Source organism: Ictalurus furcatus, chromosome 13, assembly GCF_023375685.1.
Source record: "Ictalurus furcatus strain D&B chromosome 13, Billie_1.0, whole genome shotgun sequence".
Lineage (NCBI taxonomy): Eukaryota > Metazoa > Chordata > Actinopteri > Siluriformes > Ictaluridae > Ictalurus > Ictalurus furcatus.
In genome coordinates, this window is record NC_071267.1 from 19896996 (window position 1) to 19918919 (window position 21924).

The window sequence follows — 21924 nt, forward strand, 5'->3', positions numbered from 1 at the left end:
AATAATGTGGCCAGTAAAAATATTAAGAGAAATATACAGCACTATGGATAGGGTAGAGGAGGGCTGACAAATTATACTACTACAAAGTGCATCTGTGTGGTAGGTTTACCTGATAACGTGATTAATGCCAATACCACAAGATTTTCTTGCCCATGTAATAAGTACAGATCAGCAGCGCTGCTGAATGTATTAAATAAAAAAGAACCAGAGTCAATCCAATCCAGTTGATTATGATAGCTTAATTGGTACCATGTTAAGTAATTTGCACACTCTCTTTAGATTATCCTTATTCGGACAGGTTTGGTCTTCTAGGCTAAATATTTCATGATTTTTGTTAATATTTGAATGTATTAATTGTTTTTTTGTTTTTGTTTTTTTTTACAATTAATTGTACTTCATTACTTTTATCAGCTAAAAATTGTGTATAAACAGTAGACATAAAGATAGAAGACTGTTATTCAAATGTTCTGAACAACTCTAAAGAGCTTCATTCAAACACACTATTTTAATATCCAAACCACTGTGCCACCAGAGCACACAGTGACTGATAAGCAGCTCAAAGCCAAGAGTATGTGCAAACAAAACATGTTGTCATTCAATCAAGAACAAGTCCTGGCTGTTAATAATGTACATACATGTAAGCGAATGCCACGACACTGTGAAATGTTGATGCACATACACACCTTTGAATGCCAACTACGGCAGGAGTGCATAAATTTCTCACAACGTGATTAGAAAATACCCAGTGACACAGGTGTCCATTTTCTTTTTTTTTGTTTAACATGTTTATGACCTCATGGGAGTCTTTTAATGTAGAGATTAAATGATTTTTAAAACTCTGATGTGGAAAAAGGTGCTAATAAGAAGTGGCACTAATAAGTTCAGACAAAATATCGGTTAACCTTGAAACCTGAAGTCATGTCCTGTTCTTTTTAAATAATTTAGGCCACACAGCATGGACCCATGATGGCTATAAAACCAGGTTTCCAAAAATCATTCAAGCACACGTGCTAAAATTGTTATGGATATTTACACAAGCGAGGGAAAACTTCTCAAGTACCAAATCAAGAGGTGGGGAAAAAAAAACAAACAGCTGAGATTAAAAAGCTATAAATCATCTTGATTGTGGCATTATATGAATACTGATAGTATGCGTGTCCGAAGGATGACTAACACACCACCGTCAAGCTGGTCTCAGTCAACACAGCCTCTGTTGTAGAATTTGAAGGGCCCTTGTTTAGCTTGTTTGCGCAGAGAACACCCATATTTACCTGGGTATTGAGGAAAGCCTGGGCTTTATGAATTGAGTCAATAATGACCTAGATGTCTTATCAGTGATAGGACAAAACCCTCTGAGCCAAGCTGCAGTAAAATTCTCCAATAGTGTGGAGCATTGCGGATTTAAGGACTTTGCTCTCACAATATTTGCTTGGCGTACGAAGACAGCTCAGAGTATTGACTAGTTACAGCCAGGCCACACCTGCAACCATTATGGTACTACATTTTACAATATCTCACTCTGACCCATGTTTATTATGCTCTTAAAAGCAGACCAATAATTCAATTTTTTTTTAAATGTTTACAACTGCATGTTTATAGGCATAATACACTTGCATGGAAGAGTGGCAGTAAAGCAGCAACAAGCCAAAGGTTGATAAAACCACATAACCTAGATTGGGATGTTTTCATTAAGCAACAGAATATTAGGTTTACTCAACTAGTCTGCAAGCAGCATCTCATCAGTGGTGTGAATGCCGAGAACGCTGTTTTTTTTTTTGGTTGTTTTTTTTTTTTTTTTTTTTGACGACCCAAATGCTATTGGGGGGAAGAAAGAAAGAAAAAAAAAAAATACGGACAATAACCTTTAAAACACTGAAACTAATGAACGAAATCTGACACCAAAAGTGTAAATTCTCACACAAATAAAGCAATGAGGCTTGATCTAATAAAGTTTATTTTCTTAAAAATGACCAGTTTCCTTTTTCTTTTGTTTTCTAGGAAATTAAACCCTTTTTGAATTCACACTAGCATCTACATAATGGTTATTGAATACTTCACAATATATTAAGTCTAGATGTTATGGTACATGCATACAATTGCGGCGGCATGAGAAGCCACAGTCACCACATTACACAGAGATGGGGGATGAAGAGAGGGGGCAAAAAGACAATGAGGCCGTAGAGACTTGTGTTTCAGCTTTGAAGAGGCCAGGGCCTTAAAACATGGCAAACTCCAGCAATGCTTTTCAATTATATTCATCACTCAAAAACAGACACGGAATGGGCCATGGGTCAAAAGAAAAAAATATATCTGAATAAAATTGGGAGATATACTCATTGCTGTCCATGAAATTAACTCTATGGCCAAGAATAAAAGCGTAAATGAAGGAGAACTTCACATAAACATTAATATAACTGTTCCAGTGTTCACAAACACTTCCATTTCCTTTGGGACCTTATTAGCACTTTAAAGTCTGGTTAGAAATCACTTTCCCCAATGTTTAGGCAGACATTTATTTATATTAAAAAACAAAAAAACAAACAAACAAAAAAAACCTAAAAGTGTAATGTCCCTGTTTGTCTAAATGGCAGTGAAAGGTGAAGCAAACACTGTGAGCTTTGGGACCACACGTAGGCTTTATAAGAGTCACAGCCAGAGGAAGTCTATAAAAATGAATTTAAAAAACAAAAAAGAAAACAAAAATAAATAATAAAAAGAAAGAAAGAAAAAAACCCACCACACACTGACACCCGCTTCTCACCTTACCTATCGAAAACCATAGCTGGAGGACATTGTAGTGTTTTCCAAATCTTGTTTTTTTTTTTTTCACTATTCCTCTTTCACAGAAAGAATTTATATGCTGAGACACAGTATGATTACAAGCCTAACATGCGCTAACGAAAATATTAATAACAATAATAATTATAATATATAATAAAATAAAAGACATTCAAATACTGTAAGATTTTTGCTTGAAAATACAAAACTACATGAGAAAGCATTAAAATCATATTTGTTGATCAGAATAACATTAACGTTTAAAATAAAATTAAAAAAAAAAAGGAAGGGGGAAAAAAAGAAAAAAAAAGCAAGTGCTAACCACATTTTTTTCAAATTTTTTTTTTTTTTATACCATACATATAACCAGCAAATCTGTTACCTAGAAACAGTTGCCAAGGAAGCCATGTCATCATGGCTCTCCCTCTTATCCAGGCAGCGTCTCTGGGGGAGGGGTGACGGCTGTGTGTTTCTGGCCACTGTTACGTCTGTACAAAACTGCAAAAGAACTTCACCTGAACCTGCACGCATCAGAGACTGCACAGGCTTATCGGTTCGGACGTTTCCGTCATTCTTCTGCTGAAAGTTGATGCCGCTTTCGTCTCTTCTCTTAATCTCCAGAATCCTGAGTCAACATATTGCTTCTCTGTGCAGCTCTTAACTCTTCCAAAGCTTTAGTCAACTAATAACTCTTTGCAGATGGAGAGCCAACTGAAAACGAACAGGGAATCTCTCGCATCCGCTTGCATCAGAACCCTTTTTTTTTTTTTTTAGCAATATAGACACATCTCTATCCAGCAAACAGGTAGAGATCCAAAGGAGTCCCATGTCTCCGCTCGAAAATGGTTTCCTTTACCGTACAACAATTGATTCAAGTCTAAAGAGTTTGTTGTCCTGTCATTTTGTATGCAGAGTCTTTCTATGACCAAGACCAAAGTTATAGAAGCTCTTGCTTTGTAGACAGGATAAAATTAAAGACCAGGGTGCTGAGATGGAGAACAGGTTGAGCCTCAGTTGTGTTGTAACGTGTTCGACTCTATAGGAGGTGCCGAGTCATACAGAGTGTCCGTGTCGTGTGTCGGCTCTCCGGCTAATGTGCAAGGGTTTGACAGGGTTCCCGCACCACAGTCACAGAAAAACCTACGTGGATTAGATCAGGCATGCAATGGATTAGACCATTTTATTTATTTATTTTTTAAAGTTTTAAATCAATATAGTATTAATCATGAACGACGAAACCGCAGGACTAACCTATCATGTCGTATAAACTCGACATCATGCCCTTGGTGGCACTTCTTAATACAATTCACACAGATTGCATTTCTGTCTGTTGTGTTACAGGTGTGGCACCTGAATCCGCAAAAGAGAGAAAAAAAGGAAATGACATGAGTACACCGTAAACTTCAGTAAAATTCCAGGCACGTTTCAATGAGGTGATCACCACACCAGTTACTGTACCTGTAAAAATCGTGCATGGGATAGCTGGTGTAACTGGAAATCTTGTACAGGCACTGACCTCTGCTCACAGCTTTCTCTATGGCATCCTGATTGTTCATGATTTTGTTGTCTGAAGAATTAACAAGGAACAGTTGTATTACATGTCGTGCGTTGCATTAGATGTCTGTTTTGGCATTCAATAACAATAATTACCTTTCATCGTGACATTGACACCAGAGGCGAGAAACAGACCTCCAAATCTGTTATTGAATATTTGATTGCCTTCTAAGGTTGCTGTAGCATGGTTTGTTATCTCGATACCTAGACAGAAGAAATGATAAATAAATGAAAGCGATCATGAAGCAAAAAAAAAAAAAAAAAAAAAAAACCTGTTTTGCAAACCGTACAACAGCCAACTGACCTGCAGCAAAGCCATCGAATATTCGGTTCTTCCTCAACACTGGGTGACTGTTGGTACTAATCAGGACACCAGCCTGGGCATTTCTGAAGATGTCGTTTTCCTCCAACAATCCTGCATGCAGGAACATTTACAGCAGTGTCCAAACCCATAATCAGATCACACTGGGTCCAACCACAGTGCTGTTCATTCGCATTTCTAAAGACTTTCTTGAGCCTTACCCCTTCCGCCGTTGAATATGCAGATACCGCCATCCCGGCCATCATGGATCTTGTTCCTGCGTAGGGTGGGGTTGCTGTCGGTCTTGATCCATACTCCTGCCATGGCGTTGTCAAATATCTCATTGTCCTCAATAAAGCCCAATCCTGAGGGGGAGGGGGGAAGCCATAAATGTTAAACACTGTTCCTCTGTATTACAAGCAGATCCATAATCCAAAAATAACTGCTTTAGCTGCAGTGACACGGCTCTAATACAACCAAAAGAGGGGAAAAAAACCCAAAAAACACTAGGATTGGCCAGTTTGGGCTCAGAGCTCCATTAAGCGCTTTAATGGAGGACGGCGGTGCCACATAATTAAACTTACCAGAGTTGTAAACAAGAATGCCTCCATTCTGCCCTCCCCAGATTTTGTTTCGTCTAATCTTAGGGTTGCTTCCAGTTCTACGTCAACACGAAAAAGGACTGAATATGTTGTAGGTATGCAATTAACAAATATTTGCAACAGATGCAATGGAGTCCTCACACACACACACTGATATAACAGGCACAAACTTCAGTGATTGAGTACCCTGATTACCTGATTTGTACTCCAGAGTACATGTGGTTGTAGATATCATTATCTTCCAATACTCCATGACCATTATCATAGAAATACACGCCAACCTATGAACAGAAATCACTCAGAAGTCAGAATGAAAGTAATAAAAAGCAAAGAAAGTAAAGTAAAGTAAAGTAAAACATGAGATGGAGAAGGTGAAAGATCTCCCCACCTGTTTGCCACTGTGTATCCTGTTCCGCCGGAGCACCGGCGTGCTCCCTGTGGTCACCCACACTCCAGCCAGAGTGTTGCTATATACTTCATTCTCCTCAATAACACCCTGACCCTTCTCGTGCTACAAACACGTGTGAGCGTTACACACATCATTAGTCAAGACCAGGAAACGTTGAATGTAATTACAGCCATTTGATAACAATTAAAACTAAGTCATTTGAATCTATATAAAAAATTAAAACAAAACCCCCTAAAAATACCTAATTAATAAATCTGCACTCACCACATAGATTCCTCCATGCTGTCCATCATGTATCTTGTTGTGTCTGACTATAGGGCAGCTGTTGGTTCGGATCTGAATGCCAGCCAGGGCGTTTCCATAAATATCATTGCCCTCTATGAGACCTCTGCCATCACCAAATATGTAAACACCCCCTTGGTTTCCATTGAAGATGGCATTACCCCTGCAGGTAAAATACAAGGCATAACTCAGTACTGTAAAAGTTAAGACAAAAATAAGCATCTGTAATTTAGCCTGTCCATTATTTAATCTGAATACATACATCACACAAGCCAAACTATAGTGAGTTTTGAACATCTACAGAACACATAAGACAACTCTGATGACAACCTTGTCCTAAAGTTTCACACCCCACCAAGGAGAAAGAAAAACGGACAGGTAAGGAACACTAACCTAATGGTTGGGTCACTGTTTGACGTGATCCACACGCCAGCAAAGTTATTAGCGTAGATCTTATTCTCTATGAACTGGCCCCGGCCCTTCTCGTGGACGTAGATGCCCCCTGTTTGGCCATGGTGAATTTCACAGCGCACCACTGTGGGGTTGGCATATGCCTTTACCTCAAAACCTGCAATTCTGTTTCTGTGGATGTTGCAGCTCTCAAAGTAGCCCTGTAGAGGGAGACCAAAAAAAAAAAAAAAAACAACAAAGTCTTCACTTAATGGCTGGTAGAGCACAATGAGATCATAAAGTCAAAATGGAGCCTTGATCCTACCATGCCATGGTCAAACGTGAACACGCCAACATCTCGGCCATGATGGATATGGTTCCTCCTGATGATGGGGTTGCCATGGTTTTTCACCCAGATCCCCGCTAATGCATTGTTGGAGATTTCATTATCTTCATAAATGCCCTAGAAATGTCAAACAAACCCAATTACGACGCCAGTTCTCCACTGCTGGCCCCAGCACAGCTTATAATTGTAAAAGTGTTCACTATCCTATATAACCAGATGTTATTTTGCTGATATATTTGGTAAAATGTCTATTTTGACTTTCAGCATTCATGCACGTCATTGTAAGAAAAACACTGGTTTTAAACAGGGATCTTACCCACACATGTAGTTGTGTGTAACTACACAGCAGCAATACAGTGTTACATTAGCTGTTAATGTTCTTCAGTATTGCCTAGTTATATAATAGGTATAAGGAAACGCTTATTGCTTAAACCTTGTGAGTCCACAAGAGGGCTCCCTTGAATAAGAGTAAATACTGCGGTCATCTACAAGTCTGGGAACCATACCAGACTTGTGAATTCACGACACAAGCCATGTTACTGCCATGACTAATAGTGAAAGTGCTGCACAAATAAAGCAGTTCATTTTTACCAGCTTCAAGCCTGGGACAAACATAGGACCTGTGAGTCCTGTTGTGTTGGCTCCAGACTGCATTACACAGCACCACATTAACGCAGTACCTGTGTAGCCATCTTATTTCAGCAGATCGGGTATTAAACCATGTGGGGCATAGAAACAGCCATGTAGGAATAAGGCTGTGAATTGACTGACTGGTTGACTGTGGGATAGTGTTGTATGAAACCTTTAGACAACAGTCTTTTAGTTTCTATGCATATGAATGCTGAGGAATGTATTAATTTCTACACATTATGCTAATATTCCATGCGGGTGAGCACCTCCTCTTCAAAAACAGAAAAGAACATTTAATTTAGCATATTTCAAACCTAAACCATTTCCATCTTTTTTGTTCACTTAAAGAAAAACACCTTTAATATTTCCACAAATATTTCCAATGATCTCAAAAGACAAGTGTTATAAGTTTGCGTCAAAGTTGGACGATAAGTTCCAGAATGCAATGCAGCGACAGCACAGTTGCCCTGTTGTAGTTAAGGAGCAAGGTCAGAACCAACTCGGCTCAGCTAGTTAGTGATCCACACAGGGTTCGTACAGATGCTTCAGAATAAAATTCCAGGACTTTTCACGCACTGATTTTGTTGTTTTCAAGGACTATACAAAAGTTGTCAAACAAACATTCTTTTCTACTTTTAAAATAAAAAAAATAAATATTAGTAGTAAAACAACCATTTTTATATGGCACCTTTCCCAGAGATGCTGGAGTAAATTTGCATTTCCCATGTACCGTTTCATCTTCACCATAACGTCAATATACCAACAACTTTCAATGGAAAGTCACTAAATGGTGTCATGAGCAGATTAGCATATTTTTTAATAATAATAATAGCATTTACATATTTTTCTGTTTCTGGTGTCAGACAACGGAACGAGTATGAAATAGTGGCTAACACGTGGCGCGTTAAGAGACTTCACATTAACCAGCAGTCACTTCCATTCTGCTGCTCTGCTAAAATCCTGATTTTATAACCGCAGCATCGTCTGACAAAATCACCACATGCACGAGTTAAAAACAACGGCTGCACGGTGATGTCGGCAGTGTTGAGGAAGCTAGCTACTCGAAGAACTGTGTATAATTCTGCATAAAGAAATTAAACAATTATGAATTTATAATATGCACATTAGACTATTTGACAATCACGTCCTTAAATTTGCGCTTGAAGCCTTGAACGTTGCATTATAATCGGCATATTGGACACAGTAGTTTAATTTTTGATTCGCAAAGGTTACATACAAGTGTGGAAAACATTTTTCTGTAATTTAATTCAAAAAGTGGAACTTTCATATATTCCAGATTCATTACAGAAAGTGAAATATTTAAAACTTTCTTTTGTTTTAATCTTGGCTACAGCTTATACCTAATCAAAAATGCAGTATTTGAAAATATTAGAATAAAGAATTTATAATACAGAAACGCCAACCTTCTGAAAAGCATGCTAATTTATGCACTCAATACTTGGCACAAATTAAGCCCTGTTCACACCAGGACGATTCACAGCGCGAAAAACGGTCCGTTTAACGCTGAATGAGAGCGTCAATGAGTGTACACACCCAGGCGTAAAACGTGTGGCGTCAAGGTTTTTTTTTGTTTTTTTTTTTTTTTTTTAACATTGGGGGTTGCCTCACTGCGTCAAAAACTGGCCGACCAATGAGATTTGCGCTTTTGTTCAGGTGCCCAGAGAAGTTGAAGTTACATAGAAGTATGACTTGATGGCGCTCAAGTACATAAAAACTGCCTTGAAAACAAAGATGCCAGCACCCACCATTTTAGTGAGAGAGTGCATAAGTGACATACCCTACATAAAATGCTCACTGCTAATAAATCTTTCTGCCTACACACAAACGAGGTGTCTTTTGAAGGCAACACATTCAAAATCACACACTAAATACTATTTAGGTGTATTTATTCTGTTGTGTCTATTTTTTTTTTGATGACACTGAACTGCAAGCGTATATTATAAATGATCAATTTAATTCTTTCAGTGTTATTTTCTACACTAAATAGCATTGTTTGTTTCTTTGCCTCTCTCCTGCAAAATGATGATATGCTGATTGATAGTCCATTGTATTTATTTTGCACCAGGTGTATATATGCATATATGTATTCTTGATCTCTTATTCAAATAGCTAAGAGCTCCTTTATTATAGTCGTTGTATTATCATATTGACCAAAAAAAAGACAGGATCACTGCAGCAACATTAACATTTTTGGGCACTACAATAGTTGCCTTATACCCAACCCCCCCAAAATCTGTGTCTTCCCATAAGTATGTCAATGCTATTGCTGTGACTGATATAATTCAAATCATTACTTATTTAAAAAGAGGATACTGTTTAAAATGAGAACTTTAAGGATCTAGCTTTAAATAAGTATTTGTTGCAGTGACCAAATCACCAAAGACCTTACATTTTGCAAAAGGTACATACATGCTTTAGCAAGTCTGCCAAAAAAAAAAAAAGAAAAAAAAAAAAAAAAAAAAAAAAAAAAAAGGGGGTGAACGGATAAATGCTGGCTCTCTTCTTCTTCTCAGTGATGAGCAGGTGTCAGAAACGGAAAGCTGTGCAGCACCACCTTGTGTACCGGGGTATTTCTGCGTTTCGTTAAGCGCCACCTACTGTCAGGGAGTGAAGTTGCACATTCAGCTTGTCGCCGCCTTTAACACGTCGGCGTGAACACAAACACAGTGAAAGACAGACCATTTAACACGCTATGAAAAACATCCTGGTGTGAACAGGCCCTTACTGCATGAATGTGGTGTGGCATGGAGGCAATCAGCCTGTGGCACTGCTGAGGTGTTACAGAAGCCTAGGTTGCTTTGATAGCGGCATTCAGCTCATCTGTATTGTTGGGTCTGGCGTCTCTCAAAGATTATCTATGGGGTTCAGGTCAGGCGAGTTGGTCGGCCAATCAAGCACAGTAATACCACGGTCAGCAAACCATTTACTAGTAGTTTTGGAACTGTGGGCAGGTTCACAGTCCTGCCGGAAAAGGAAATCAGCATCTCCATAAAGTTTGTCAGCAGATAGAAGCAGGAAGTGCTCTAAAATCTCCTGGTAGACGCTGCATCGACTCTCGACTCGAGAAAACACAGTAGACCGACACCAGCAGATGACATAGCACCCCAAATCATCACTGACTGTGGAAACTTCACACTGGACTTCAAGCAACTTGGATTCTGTGCCTCTCCACTCTTCCTCCAGACTCTGGGACCTTGATTTCCAAAATTTACTTTCATCTTCCCCATGATTGTAGTCGTGTATTCTGAACCAGACTGAGATTAAAGGCTCAGGAAACCTTTGCAGGTGTTTCGAGTTAATTAGCTGATTATAGCTCTTCTCAAGTTGACATTTCTGTATTATAAATTCTTTATTCTAAAATTGAGATACTGGATTTTTGATTTCCATGAGCTGTAAGCCATAATCAAGATTAAAAAAAGGCTTGAAATATTTCACTTTATCTAAATTTCCACTTTTTTAATTAAATTACGGGGGGAAAATGAACTTTTCCATGATATTCCTTTTTTTTTTAGATGCAGCTGTATAAAAAGGTGTACAAGTTATTATTTGATTCCTTAAGGCACATGAACTTCGTCAAAAAAGCCCACGGGTAAATGGTTTCCTCATTATCAGAATCAGACACCATCTCCTGCTCAATCATGATTAATAAGGATAAATAATCAATACTTCCCATAAGCCAATAATAATACATGCAATGATAATAACAATAAAAAAAATCATCATCATGGTTTTTTTTTAACCACTCATTAATCATGGAAATAATAAATTAAGACAGGAACTTTTTCTTCTTGCTGCACCCTTAAACGAGATGTTGAGATCTACAACCAGGAAGTTGTATTCAGAACATAAAATAAATTCCACGGCATGCACTGAAAATAATTCGTTAAGTTTATTTGTATGTAAACATTGTGTTGCCTATTAACAACAAAGTGCCAATAATATTCTCTGTATCAGAGAATAAACTTGTGTTAATTTACTATATTATCATCATCATTTACCCACCCCATACATCACCCAACAAACTGTGATTAGTCGCTTTACGTGTCCATTGGATGGTCTATTCCTGTCCACATGAGTTGGTACATGTGTGGCTCTTAATTCCTGTGAAGCAAGTGGGTACCGCAGATATGCAATGAAGAGCACCGTTTTAACTGGATTAAAAAAAAGTAGTGATTGGTTGCTCGTTACTGGAAAAACTATCCTATTTTTAAAGCTACTGTCACACTAATAAAAAATGTAGCTAAGTTAGTAGCGTAGCTATTCAACACTGGAAGTCGGCAACATTTGCATGTGAAATAATCACTCCAAGTGAAAGTGAAAGAAGGGACAGAATGTCTCCCATTTTTTCTCTCACACTGAATGTGCCTCTCTCCCTCTCCCTCACTGAACAGAGTAGCTCCAGAGAGAGGTGTACCTGCGATGGGAAAGCAAGATCTCATGCTCGCGGGGCAGTACTGGTGACTCTCTCCTACGGAAAGTAGCTAATGTTTGTTAAAAAAAGGCCAAAGGAGTCCGAAAAGTGGATTGGAGCCGTCTTGGTCACAATGAGTAAGCGAATAGCGGTAGGAGAAGGGGGGACGACGACAGCAGGGTGTCATATCAAGTGAAAGGATTGTATTCGTGTTCTATCGAAAATAAACACAAGTTTTTTAACGATTCTGTATTTATTGACTTTTTGTAACTCAAGCTCTTTTTAAGTACCACTAAATAAAAAATGGCTATTTTCAAGGCTTTCCAGTATTAAAATTATCAAAAAGCCAAATTCAAGTACTTCAAGCACCTTGTACAAACCCTGTCTAGAGGACCACCAGCTCGTTGGTGTTAATGGAGTACTATCATCATTAAAAGTTGAGGCTTTGCAACCCTGTCAGTCTGAGCCGGACTGTAGACATGAGGAGGTGGGTGAGCTGGCCTCTTTAGGCAGAAATGAAACAAGGGATAATACCCATTGCCATCTGCATCAGTACCAAGATCCTGCTGGGTGTTCTTACGCTCATGCAGGCAGTAAGAAATAAAAATCAAAGAGAATAAACACACAGCCAGTGTGACCACTACATAGCCCACTGCACAGTTATAAATATTGATCAGAGAGTTGTTAAGTGTCGGTTTTCCTTTCAATGAGATGTAAAGAAACAATTATAGTTGACGTCATGAATAACACTGTTGTGGATGACCCAGGAGGAAAAAAAAAAGGAGCAAGAACCAGCTTTGTATGGTACTGCAGATTTTGCTCTGGCTCTTACCTGCGCGTGATCGGTGATGTAGAGCCCCACATTTTCACAGTCACTGATGTTACAGTGCTTGATGGTGGGACATGCACCTTGGCCACTTACACACACCGCCGACCCCACTGTAAAACCACAGAGAGAATCTCCATGAAGTAAAGTACACAGACAAGTGAAGCTCAAGTAAAAAAAAAATATGCAAAGAGTCTAGAATAAAAAAAAAAAAAAAAATACAGCAGTGACTTATCAGGCACATTTTGATATTTCCTCCAACACAAGGAGCCTATTAAATGTGTTCATTTTTCAAGCTTCCAAATCAAAAGATTTCTTTTGCAAGAACATTCAATCACATTCTGAAAAAAAAAAGGGATAAAACGTTGGGTTAATAAAGAATAAAACACATTTAGATGTGAGGATACCTGTGCAGGTGCTGCGGATAATGCAGTGGTCAATATTCGGGCTGCAGTTCACTGTAATCTCCAGGCAGTGGTGTGCATTGTGATGCTGGGCTGATTTATCATCAGGGTTGAACTGTGTGTGAAACAAAAATATTTTGTCATCCTGTCACCACAGTTAGACTTCAAAGGCTTAAATACTTGGGAGGGATATTCAGGACTTACCCGAATGGTCATGTAACCTACATATGCATCTTCTGAACCCTCCATAAACACAAATGTTGAATCTCTAGTGTTCTCAATAACAACTTTATCAGCTACTTTTCCAGGAGCTGTTACAAAAAAGGGGAGAAAATATTTCAAGCGCATTATCCGGCACGCTTCTGAAACGCGTTTGGATTCTTCTAGTTAAAAACCAGACTCACCTGCACCGATCATCGTAATGGGAGACTCGATGTAGATCCATTCGTCTGTGTAGATTCCAGAATGAACGAAGATCAGCCCATCAAAGTGGGCCTCCTGAACTCCTCCCAATGCATCCTCAATGGTGTCATAGTACTGCAAACCAGATCAAAACATTAGGTTGGGTATAAGAGATATAAGGTATTAGCAAGCCATCTTTTTTTAGAAACAAATAGCAGAAAAAAGCAACAAGAATTTCATACCAGCATATTCTCTCTGCCCTTGTATCTGGCTGGATTGCTGTAGAAATGTTCTGCAAAGCCAGGCTTTACATGTGCACCTTTATACTGTTTATATATATATAAAAAATTAATTATTGCATATCCTCAAAATCATGAAAGCAACATGTTCATTGTTTAATTGTGACTCAAATGGCAGATATTGAAAATCCCTCCTTCCATTTTTTTTTTTAAAGAAATGTCGAGGGACATTTCATAAGATAATCATACCAGTTGCTGAAAGCTTTCCTTCCATGGGTTCGGCTGCTCATATTCTTCAGGGTTTATCTGGTAGAATTTCCCTGGCTCTGGATGCATCATGGGCCGCGTGTATTCAAACACCTCCATGTACAATCTCTTCCTGTGGTACACATCAAGGAACAACAATCCAAATGAACTGGAACTTCAATAATAAATACAACAATCAATAAAGTTCTTTATAGACAACCCTAACTAACAAACAAAAAAATCAGTTGAATAATACATCATGCTTCACTATGTGAACACTTTACAGTAACCTTATTACTATTTTTACACATCTAATTCAAATTAGTACTGTAGAGTATAAACATGAGTATATTCCCGTGATCACACTAATCTCATGATTCGACAGCCACAGACATGCCTTTGGAAGATCATACTGTGACCGAAAATGTTGCAATTTGTCTGTTAGCTTATTTTCATATTACAGCTTTCATGATCTGCACTGCAAAGGGTGACAAACAGCCTAACTCATGCAGCGAGTTAAATACTATGCGCAGGAATGCTTCTTATTAAAAGCAACAAAACACAGACTGAAGATTACCTATAAAAATGAAAAAGTCCAAAAATCGACTGCTTACCAGAGAATAGGGTCGTTAGCTAGCTCACTAAAGCGCTTGCAGACACAAGCAGCCTGGCACAGGTCTTGCTCCAGCAGGTAGGAAAAAATCTTCAGGACCACCTCATCTGGAAGCTTTTCTTGGAGATACTGTTCTGCAGGGGAAGCTAGAGGGATAAGATAGGACAGAAATTAAACTAGAGTGCTGCTGCTGTCCTTTTATTGTCCTACCTCATTTATGCTAATGTAGAACAACTGACATGCCTGCGATCTATGAAATTCAAATAAGACACGCCGTACATGAAACAGAAACAGAACAGTCCACGGCTTAATGCTGTTAAAACCACTGAGCATCAAGCGGTTAATGGGCAAAACTGCAGAGACCAGCACTTCCTGGAATTCACAATGAGAAATCTGTGCCAGTATCCCTGTGCCAGTATTAATGCATATTCTTTCAGGGGGAAAAAACCCCCCTCCCAAAACTTGTAGAATCTGACAGTAAGAGGGTGTTTTGTCATTTATCATTTGGGAGGTGTGATAAACACTGTACATTCCTCTCTTTCACAACTGTAACATACTAAATCTACATGCCTATAGACATTAAATGACAATCACTGTTAGGAAAACAATGTAACGCACAGGTGAATTTACCAGACCAAGGACAGTACAGACATTTGAAGGTATTCTGCATACTGCCTAGAAGTTGTTCATTAATTAAGACTAGTAAGGGTCTTTGGAATTTTTTTCCCTCAGGTGTCCATCCCCTGTGAAATGCTTTGACATCTATATTTTCAGACAAATGAAAGTCTTTACATGTTTCTTCACTCACCTGGAAGGTCTTGGGACTTCCCTGACACCCGGGCACGTTTTGCTCTGTGACCAAAGGTTTCTGTTGCTGAAGTGGAGGCTCCCTGCAAATAGGAATGTAAAGACAATCTGAAATCAATGCTGACACGAAATGTTTCAAATCTCCTACGTTACTAAATCTCCTTTTTAAATACTGTAACTTTTGTTCAGCTCCAAGTGTGATCTGATTTTTAACTATGCCACCATTCACATGCAGGCAAAAATTATTTTAACCAATGACATCATGCACCCCCCCGCCCCCCCAAAAAAATAAACCCTGCTACCTATATGTAAGCACCAAGCCCGCAACTTATGATTTTCATTTCACGGTCTCCTTCAATGTGTTTAAAAGAGCACAACAAAATGTATTGATACATATGTGACATGTGTTGGTTATTTCCCCGGCTGACTGTTACCTCCATACTGCTTTTTGTGGGACACGTGGTTCTCTTAGGCAACAAGGACTTTCTGCGGAGTTGGTACGGACTGTTTTGAGCTCCTGGACCAGATTCTTCTGCAACCATATCTGCAGGGACGTCCTCATCTGCAAAGAGGAGGGACAAAAGAAGAAGAAAAACCTCAATCAGCTTTGCATTTCACATTCTACAGTAGGACCTCTCACCCTCCACAGCTATGCTGTATAATTATAGTATATATTTTCCTCTTTCTGGGTGATTTCAGTGGGGGGGGGAAGGATTCCTTGGGATGAGTAACCCCTTTAATAAAGCTGTCCCCCTTGGGAAAATGTCACCGCCAAACTCACGGTTACTGAGAAGCCAACACTAGTCAAAAAGTCAAAACTAAATTAGCCATAACAGAGCAGGAGAGACAAGTAAAAACAGATGCACGCTCGCAGCTAACTCCTCCAAAGCCTACAAGAAAAACCACTGGTCTAAATGCAAAGGGCTAGCGTTAGGAATCGCATTACTTCATCTACAGTGGCAGACTTGATGTTCTGTGTTTACACCTACCAAAAATCACAAAAAAATAATAAAAATAAACTCACAATAAGACCTTATAATTGATCTTCTGCAAATTAGATAGGACTGTCCATCAACTTGTATCTTAACCCTAATACCCTGCTAAATGTGCAGCTTTTTTTTTTTTTTTTGCATTGTACTGCACCTGCACTGCAGAATCCCTACCTGTTCATCACCTCTGTGTGTGAATGCCCTACCTACCTGGTGTACTCATCACCTGAGAGGTCTACAGTCTGTTCCTCCCTACTGCACAATTGGTACCTGGAGACAACATCCAAAATTTGAAGATAAACAAAAATAAACAAGTCTTGTCTTGTGTACTTCAACTGCAGATCTAATCACTGCCAAGTGGTGACAAGACATCAAAATGCTCACTCTTCTGATTTTAAGAAGTGAAGACTCCATGCCATTACATTTCCAACAGTAAACTGGGTTTCTCAATACTGATGGATGGATGGATAGATAGATGGATAGACAGATCTGAAGGTCCTGTTCTTCTGTAAAAAGCAACATGGTGGCAGATTTACGGCTATACAACACAGCATAGGATATATTTGACTACTGGATTGGATTCACATGTGACATGTTTGTATTTGTCGAGATGAATGAATCAACACCTGCACACGGAGCCTGTATGATACTGATATATTAATTTTTTTAAAAACAACACATTAACTGCTATCAGAAATGAGTACCTGTGGATATCTGATATATATATATATATATGGTCTATATCCTTACAGGAAAATAGCTGAGGCTCGGCAAGCTTCAGCTGCCAAGTTATGCGAAACATCACAGGCATGATAACAATATTCTTTAGTACAGTTGGTGCCCTGTGTAGTGCAAGTTAACAACACATGTTCACAGAATACAAACCGATCTGAAACCAACACAGTGTTTCAGAGGACAATATCAGACATGACACTCACTGCTGGATCAATGCATACTTATTAAAGAACATGAAATCTGATTTTTCACTCATCACATGCACAAACAGGAAAAAACAGTGCATGCACAACAGACATACAGCATGATTTCTAATAATAATGGACTATGAATTACTGACTGACAACAACTGACTGATCAGCTCAACACAGCCCTTGCAATCAACTATCCATAACCTGACAAGCCCAATACAAAGACCAACAATACCCACAGAGGTGTACCTTCCTGCTTACGTGTTTGTGGGCAACCCAAGCCACAAAAAACACCCACCAGACGACGAAACACGTTGGCTGTAAAGGGTTAAACCGATGATCACCCCACATAAAGTAGTCTACAGCTGCAAGCAAACCAGGGCCTTGTCGACCGAGATGTTTAGTGAAACCATGGCGTTTCCAGTTAGCTACCTACTGTTGACACGAACCTTAATACCAACACTGGCTGGCTTGACAGTTACCCAACATAAACAAATGCAATCCTGAAACACGAGCAATTATTTTTTCACCCCCCACACTGCTTCAGCGTGAACCCAACTGCGTAGTCGCTGGTAGCTAGTTAGCTTAATTACTCACCGAGCTAGCTAGCTACTGTGTAATCTGTTTGAAATAAAACGGAGAATTTAAACAATGCTGCAACCCACCCAGTCGTCACAGCTTCACACACACACCGTGTACACTTCCGTCTTTACTGTAACATTCAGCTGGGTATTTTGTTTACCTGACAAGCCTGACTCTGTGTAGATGCATACATACATACATACATACATACATAGATAGATAGATAGTTAGCCAGCAAACTAGCTAGCTAGCTTTAGCTATTACTACACATACACCCCCCCCCTTCAAAATGGCAGCCCACCGGCTAGCTAGCTAACCAGCTGCGCAACACAGATTTAATGTCCAAACACAAGTTTTTGTTATGTTACATGAGCAATAAAACACGCTGTTTAGTATACATGTCAAAAACGGACTTGTTTGCTTAATTGGACGTCCGAGAACTTAACAATAACTCTGAGTTTTAGGTCTAAACCCAGAGTTAGCCGCGAAGCTAATATTTGTAAGACTAAACAAAGCGCGGCCTGGCCTGGCCTGTACGGCGCGGTTTGTATAAGCCTCGACGTTTCCTGCTGAGGCGTCTCACTTACTCTTCGAGGCTTTCGGACAGTCGGCTCGGGTAAAAACACGCCGACGCGTCTGCGTGAGAAGATTGTAAAACTGTGATAGCGTGGTTATGTGGTGGCGTGTTTAACGCGTCTCACCTCTTTCGCCGTTGTTCCTCTCGGGCTGCACCGGGCGCGGCCTCGATACTCGCCTGGGTCTTCTGTTGGTCGCTCTGACGGAGTTCATTTGGCGAGTTGATTATTTTTTTTGTTGTTTATTTCAAAAACTCACAACGCTTTCCTCTAACGTTCGCCTTCCGTCGTTAACATGGGGGTCCTCGGTTTCAAATTAACCAACTCAACTGCGTAAACACTTCAAATTTCGCTGACGGAGAGCGAGTTTTTTTCCCTTTTCGGGGTGTTGGGACAGCTCCCCCTGTGCTGCTCGGTGCTGGAGCTCGGCGTCTCTCTCGCGCGCAGGAGGAGCCATTAACGCTAACGCACTCACAGACAGCGCGCGCGCACGAGAGAGAGAGAGAAGGAAGGAGGGGGAGGACATCACAAGGGATCCCTCTATTCACCAATGAAACACACACACTGCATCCGCTCACGCTCCAAATTACACTGTGCATCCTCTATCCCTCTTCTCTTCTCTTCTGTAGCATCTAAATAAACATCCCTGAATATCACAGAGGGTAATGATATGCATCACGTTACTTTAAAATGCTCGAGGCACACGTATGCATACGTGATTAAAATCACGTCAGTTGTTACTTTCTTTTAAAATCTTCCTACAAGAATGCGCGATATGACAATATATGATTACCGCGATATACTAGTATCGAGTTACACTTTTTATTTTGAGTATTGTCAGCATTATAAGGTGTATCGCTGCTATCAAGTAATCTAGTTATGTAGTTAATTTATCAATCTCCTGCTGGAAAAAATAATTTAAAAAAACAATACAGTTTCCACTATAAATACCATTACAAACCATCAGCTAACCATTAAAAGTACTGCCATTACCAATATTGGTCTTTAATGGGATCCACACGGGGCACGGTGGCTTAGTGGTTAGCACGTTCACCTCACACCTGCAGGGTTGGGGGTTCAATTACCGCTGCTGCCCTGTGTGTGCAGAGTTTGCATGTTCTCCCCGTGCTGCGGGGGTTTCCTCTGGGTACTCCGGTTTCCTCCATGCATGGTAGGCTGATTGGCATGTCCAAAGTGTTCGTGGTGTGTGAATGTGTATGTGATTGTGCACCTGCGATGGATTGGCACCCCGTCCAGGGTGTACCTTGCCTTGTGCCCGATGCTCCCTGGGATAGGCTCCAGGTTAGAAAATGGATGGATGGATGGATGGTATCCAATAGAAGGCAACCAATAGAAGGCAACAAATTACCAGTAGAGACCCACAGGGACCATTACAGTTTCCATTAAAACCAATACTATTCCCATTATAACAATTAAAACCATTACACATTCTATGAGGGTTTCTATACATTTTTCAGCAGGGTCCCCATTACATAATTTTCTTAAATTTACTACTTAATTTATTCCTAAATGTTATAACCTATAAACACTAGACATGAGGCAGAAATACATCCAGAACTGGACACCAATGCACCCAAACATAACATTAATGCCTAGGAGCAATTTAGCATAGCCACTCCACTTCTGGCACATTGTGGGTTTTTTTGTTTGTTTGTGTTTTGTTTTGTTTTGGAGGTTGGAAGAAACTGGAGAACCTGGAGGAAATCCACACAGGAGACACCAAGAGAACACTCAAAACTGCACAGACAGTAACTGAGTTCAGGATCAAATCAGGGGCCCTGGAGCTGTGAGGTGGCAGTGGTATACTGCACCATATTTTCACTATGGCTCAATTTTTTGTCCAATTGTTTAATTTTCCCTCCGCTACATGTTTAAACTTGTTATGAATGTTAAAAATCTGTTTTGGTGGTAATTGTTTCACAATGCCTGAGTAAAACTAAACACTGTGATATTTGTAAAGTATTGTGAAAAAAAATCATATATACACAGGTGCATCTAAAAAAAAAAAAGAAGAATATTGTGGAAACTTAGATTTTTTTTCGTAATTAATTCAAAAAGTGGAACTTTCATGTATTCTAGATTCATTACACATAAAGTGAAATATTTCCAGCCATTTTTTGTTTTAATCTTGATTACGGCTTACAGCTCATGGAAATCAAAAATCCAATATCTCAAAATATTAGAATTGGAATAGCATATTATAATACAGAAATGTCAACCTTTTGAAAAGTATGTTAATTTATTCACTCAATACGTGGTCAAGGCTCCTTTTGCATGAATTAATGCATAAATGTGGCGTGGCATGGAGGCAACCAGCCTGTGGCACTGCCGAGGTGTTCCGGAAGTCCAGGTTGCTTTGATCGCAGCCTACAGCTCGTCTGTATTGTTGGGTCTGGTGTCTCTCAGATTCTCTATGGGGTTCAGGTCAGGCGAGTTGGCTGGCCAGTCAAGCACAGTAATACCACGATCAGTAAAGCAGTTACTAGTAGTTTTGGCACTGTGGGCAGGTTGAAAGTCCTGCCGGAAAAGGAAATCAGCATCTCCATAAAGCTTGTCAGCAGATGGAAGCAGGAAGTGCTCTAAAATCTCCTGGTAGACGCTGCATCGACTCTCGACTCGAGAAAACACAGTGGACTGACACCAGCAGATGACATGGCACCCCAAATCATCACTGACTGTGGAAACTTCACACTGGACTTCAAGCACCTTTGATTCTGTTCCTCTCCACTCTTTCTCCAGACTCTGGGACCTTGATTTCCAAATGAAATGCAAAATTTACTTTCATCTTCCCCATGATTGTGGTTGTGTGTACTGAACCAGACTGAGAGATTAAAGGCTCGGGAAACCTTTGCAGGTGTTTTGAGTTAATTAGCTGATTAGAGCTCTTCTCAGGTCGACATTTCTGTATTATAAATTCTTTATTCTAATATTTTGAGATACTGGATTTTTGATTTCCATGAGCTGTAAGCCGTGATCATCCAAATTAAAACAAATATTTCACTTTATGTGTAATGAATCAAGAATATATGAAAGTTCCAAAGATAACTTTTCCATGATACACAACAGTATCTCAACCATGTCTTTTCATATATATATATATATATATATATATATATATATATATATATATATATATACATACACACATATATACACACACACATATATATATATACATATATATACACACATACACATATATATATACACACATACATACACACATATATATATATATATAGCATATTTTTTTTAAAAATAAATATATGCATTGTTGTATTGTAATGCTTGTATTCTTTTAGTTAACTCTTAAGGGTTTCATTCATTCATCTTCAGTTACAGCTTTATCAGAATCAGGGTTAGTGGATTTGGAGCCTATCTCAGGATTAGTGGGTGTGAGGTGAGAATACACCCTCAATGTATGCATGCACGCTTACATTTACATGTATTCACACTCATGGCCAACTCACTGAGCCACCTACCAGCACGTTTTTGTGAGAAAGCCAGAGAACCAGAGGAAACTTGCATATACAACATATAAAGCTCTGCACAGACAGTACCCCAAGCTTA

The 21924-nt window shown here is 39.4% G+C and overlaps 1 protein-coding gene across 1 annotated transcript; it reads right to left on the reverse strand.

The window, feature by feature from the left end:
* Window positions 1-354: 354 nt before the first annotated feature.
* fbxo11b (F-box protein 11b) lies at window positions 355-18813 on the reverse strand. Its single transcript, XM_053639085.1, has 22 exons — window positions 18460-18813; window positions 15696-15823; window positions 15263-15344; window positions 14456-14600; window positions 13845-13974; window positions 13599-13682; window positions 13359-13491; window positions 13159-13265; window positions 12958-13069; window positions 12557-12663; window positions 6642-6779; window positions 6320-6537; window positions 5909-6089; window positions 5624-5746; window positions 5431-5516; window positions 5218-5294; window positions 4855-4998; window positions 4637-4747; window positions 4429-4536; window positions 4237-4345; window positions 4030-4128; window positions 355-3918 (listed from the first exon to the last, which is right to left on the reverse strand). The coding sequence occupies exons 1-22, from the start codon at window positions 18545-18547 to the stop codon at window positions 3789-3791; spliced, it is 2640 nt and encodes an 879-aa protein (XP_053495060.1). The 5' UTR covers window positions 18548-18813; the 3' UTR covers window positions 355-3788.
* Between the last annotated feature and the right edge of the window lie 3111 nt (window positions 18814-21924).

Bases quoted from the DNA above. Each gene is read 5' to 3' on its own strand.
- fbxo11b (XM_053639085.1), bottom strand. From the start codon at position 18,547: ATGAACTCCGTCAGAGCGACCAACAGAAGACCCAGGCGAGTATCGAGG. The intron at 13,266-13,358 runs GTGAGTCTGGTT...TTTTTGTAACAG, and splicing joins CATTACGATGATCGGTGCAG to CTCCTGGAAAAGTAGCTGAT. The intron at 6,090-6,319 runs GTTAGTGTTCCT...TTTTACCTGCAG, and splicing joins AACAGTGACCCAACCATTAG to GGGTAATGCCATCTTCAATG.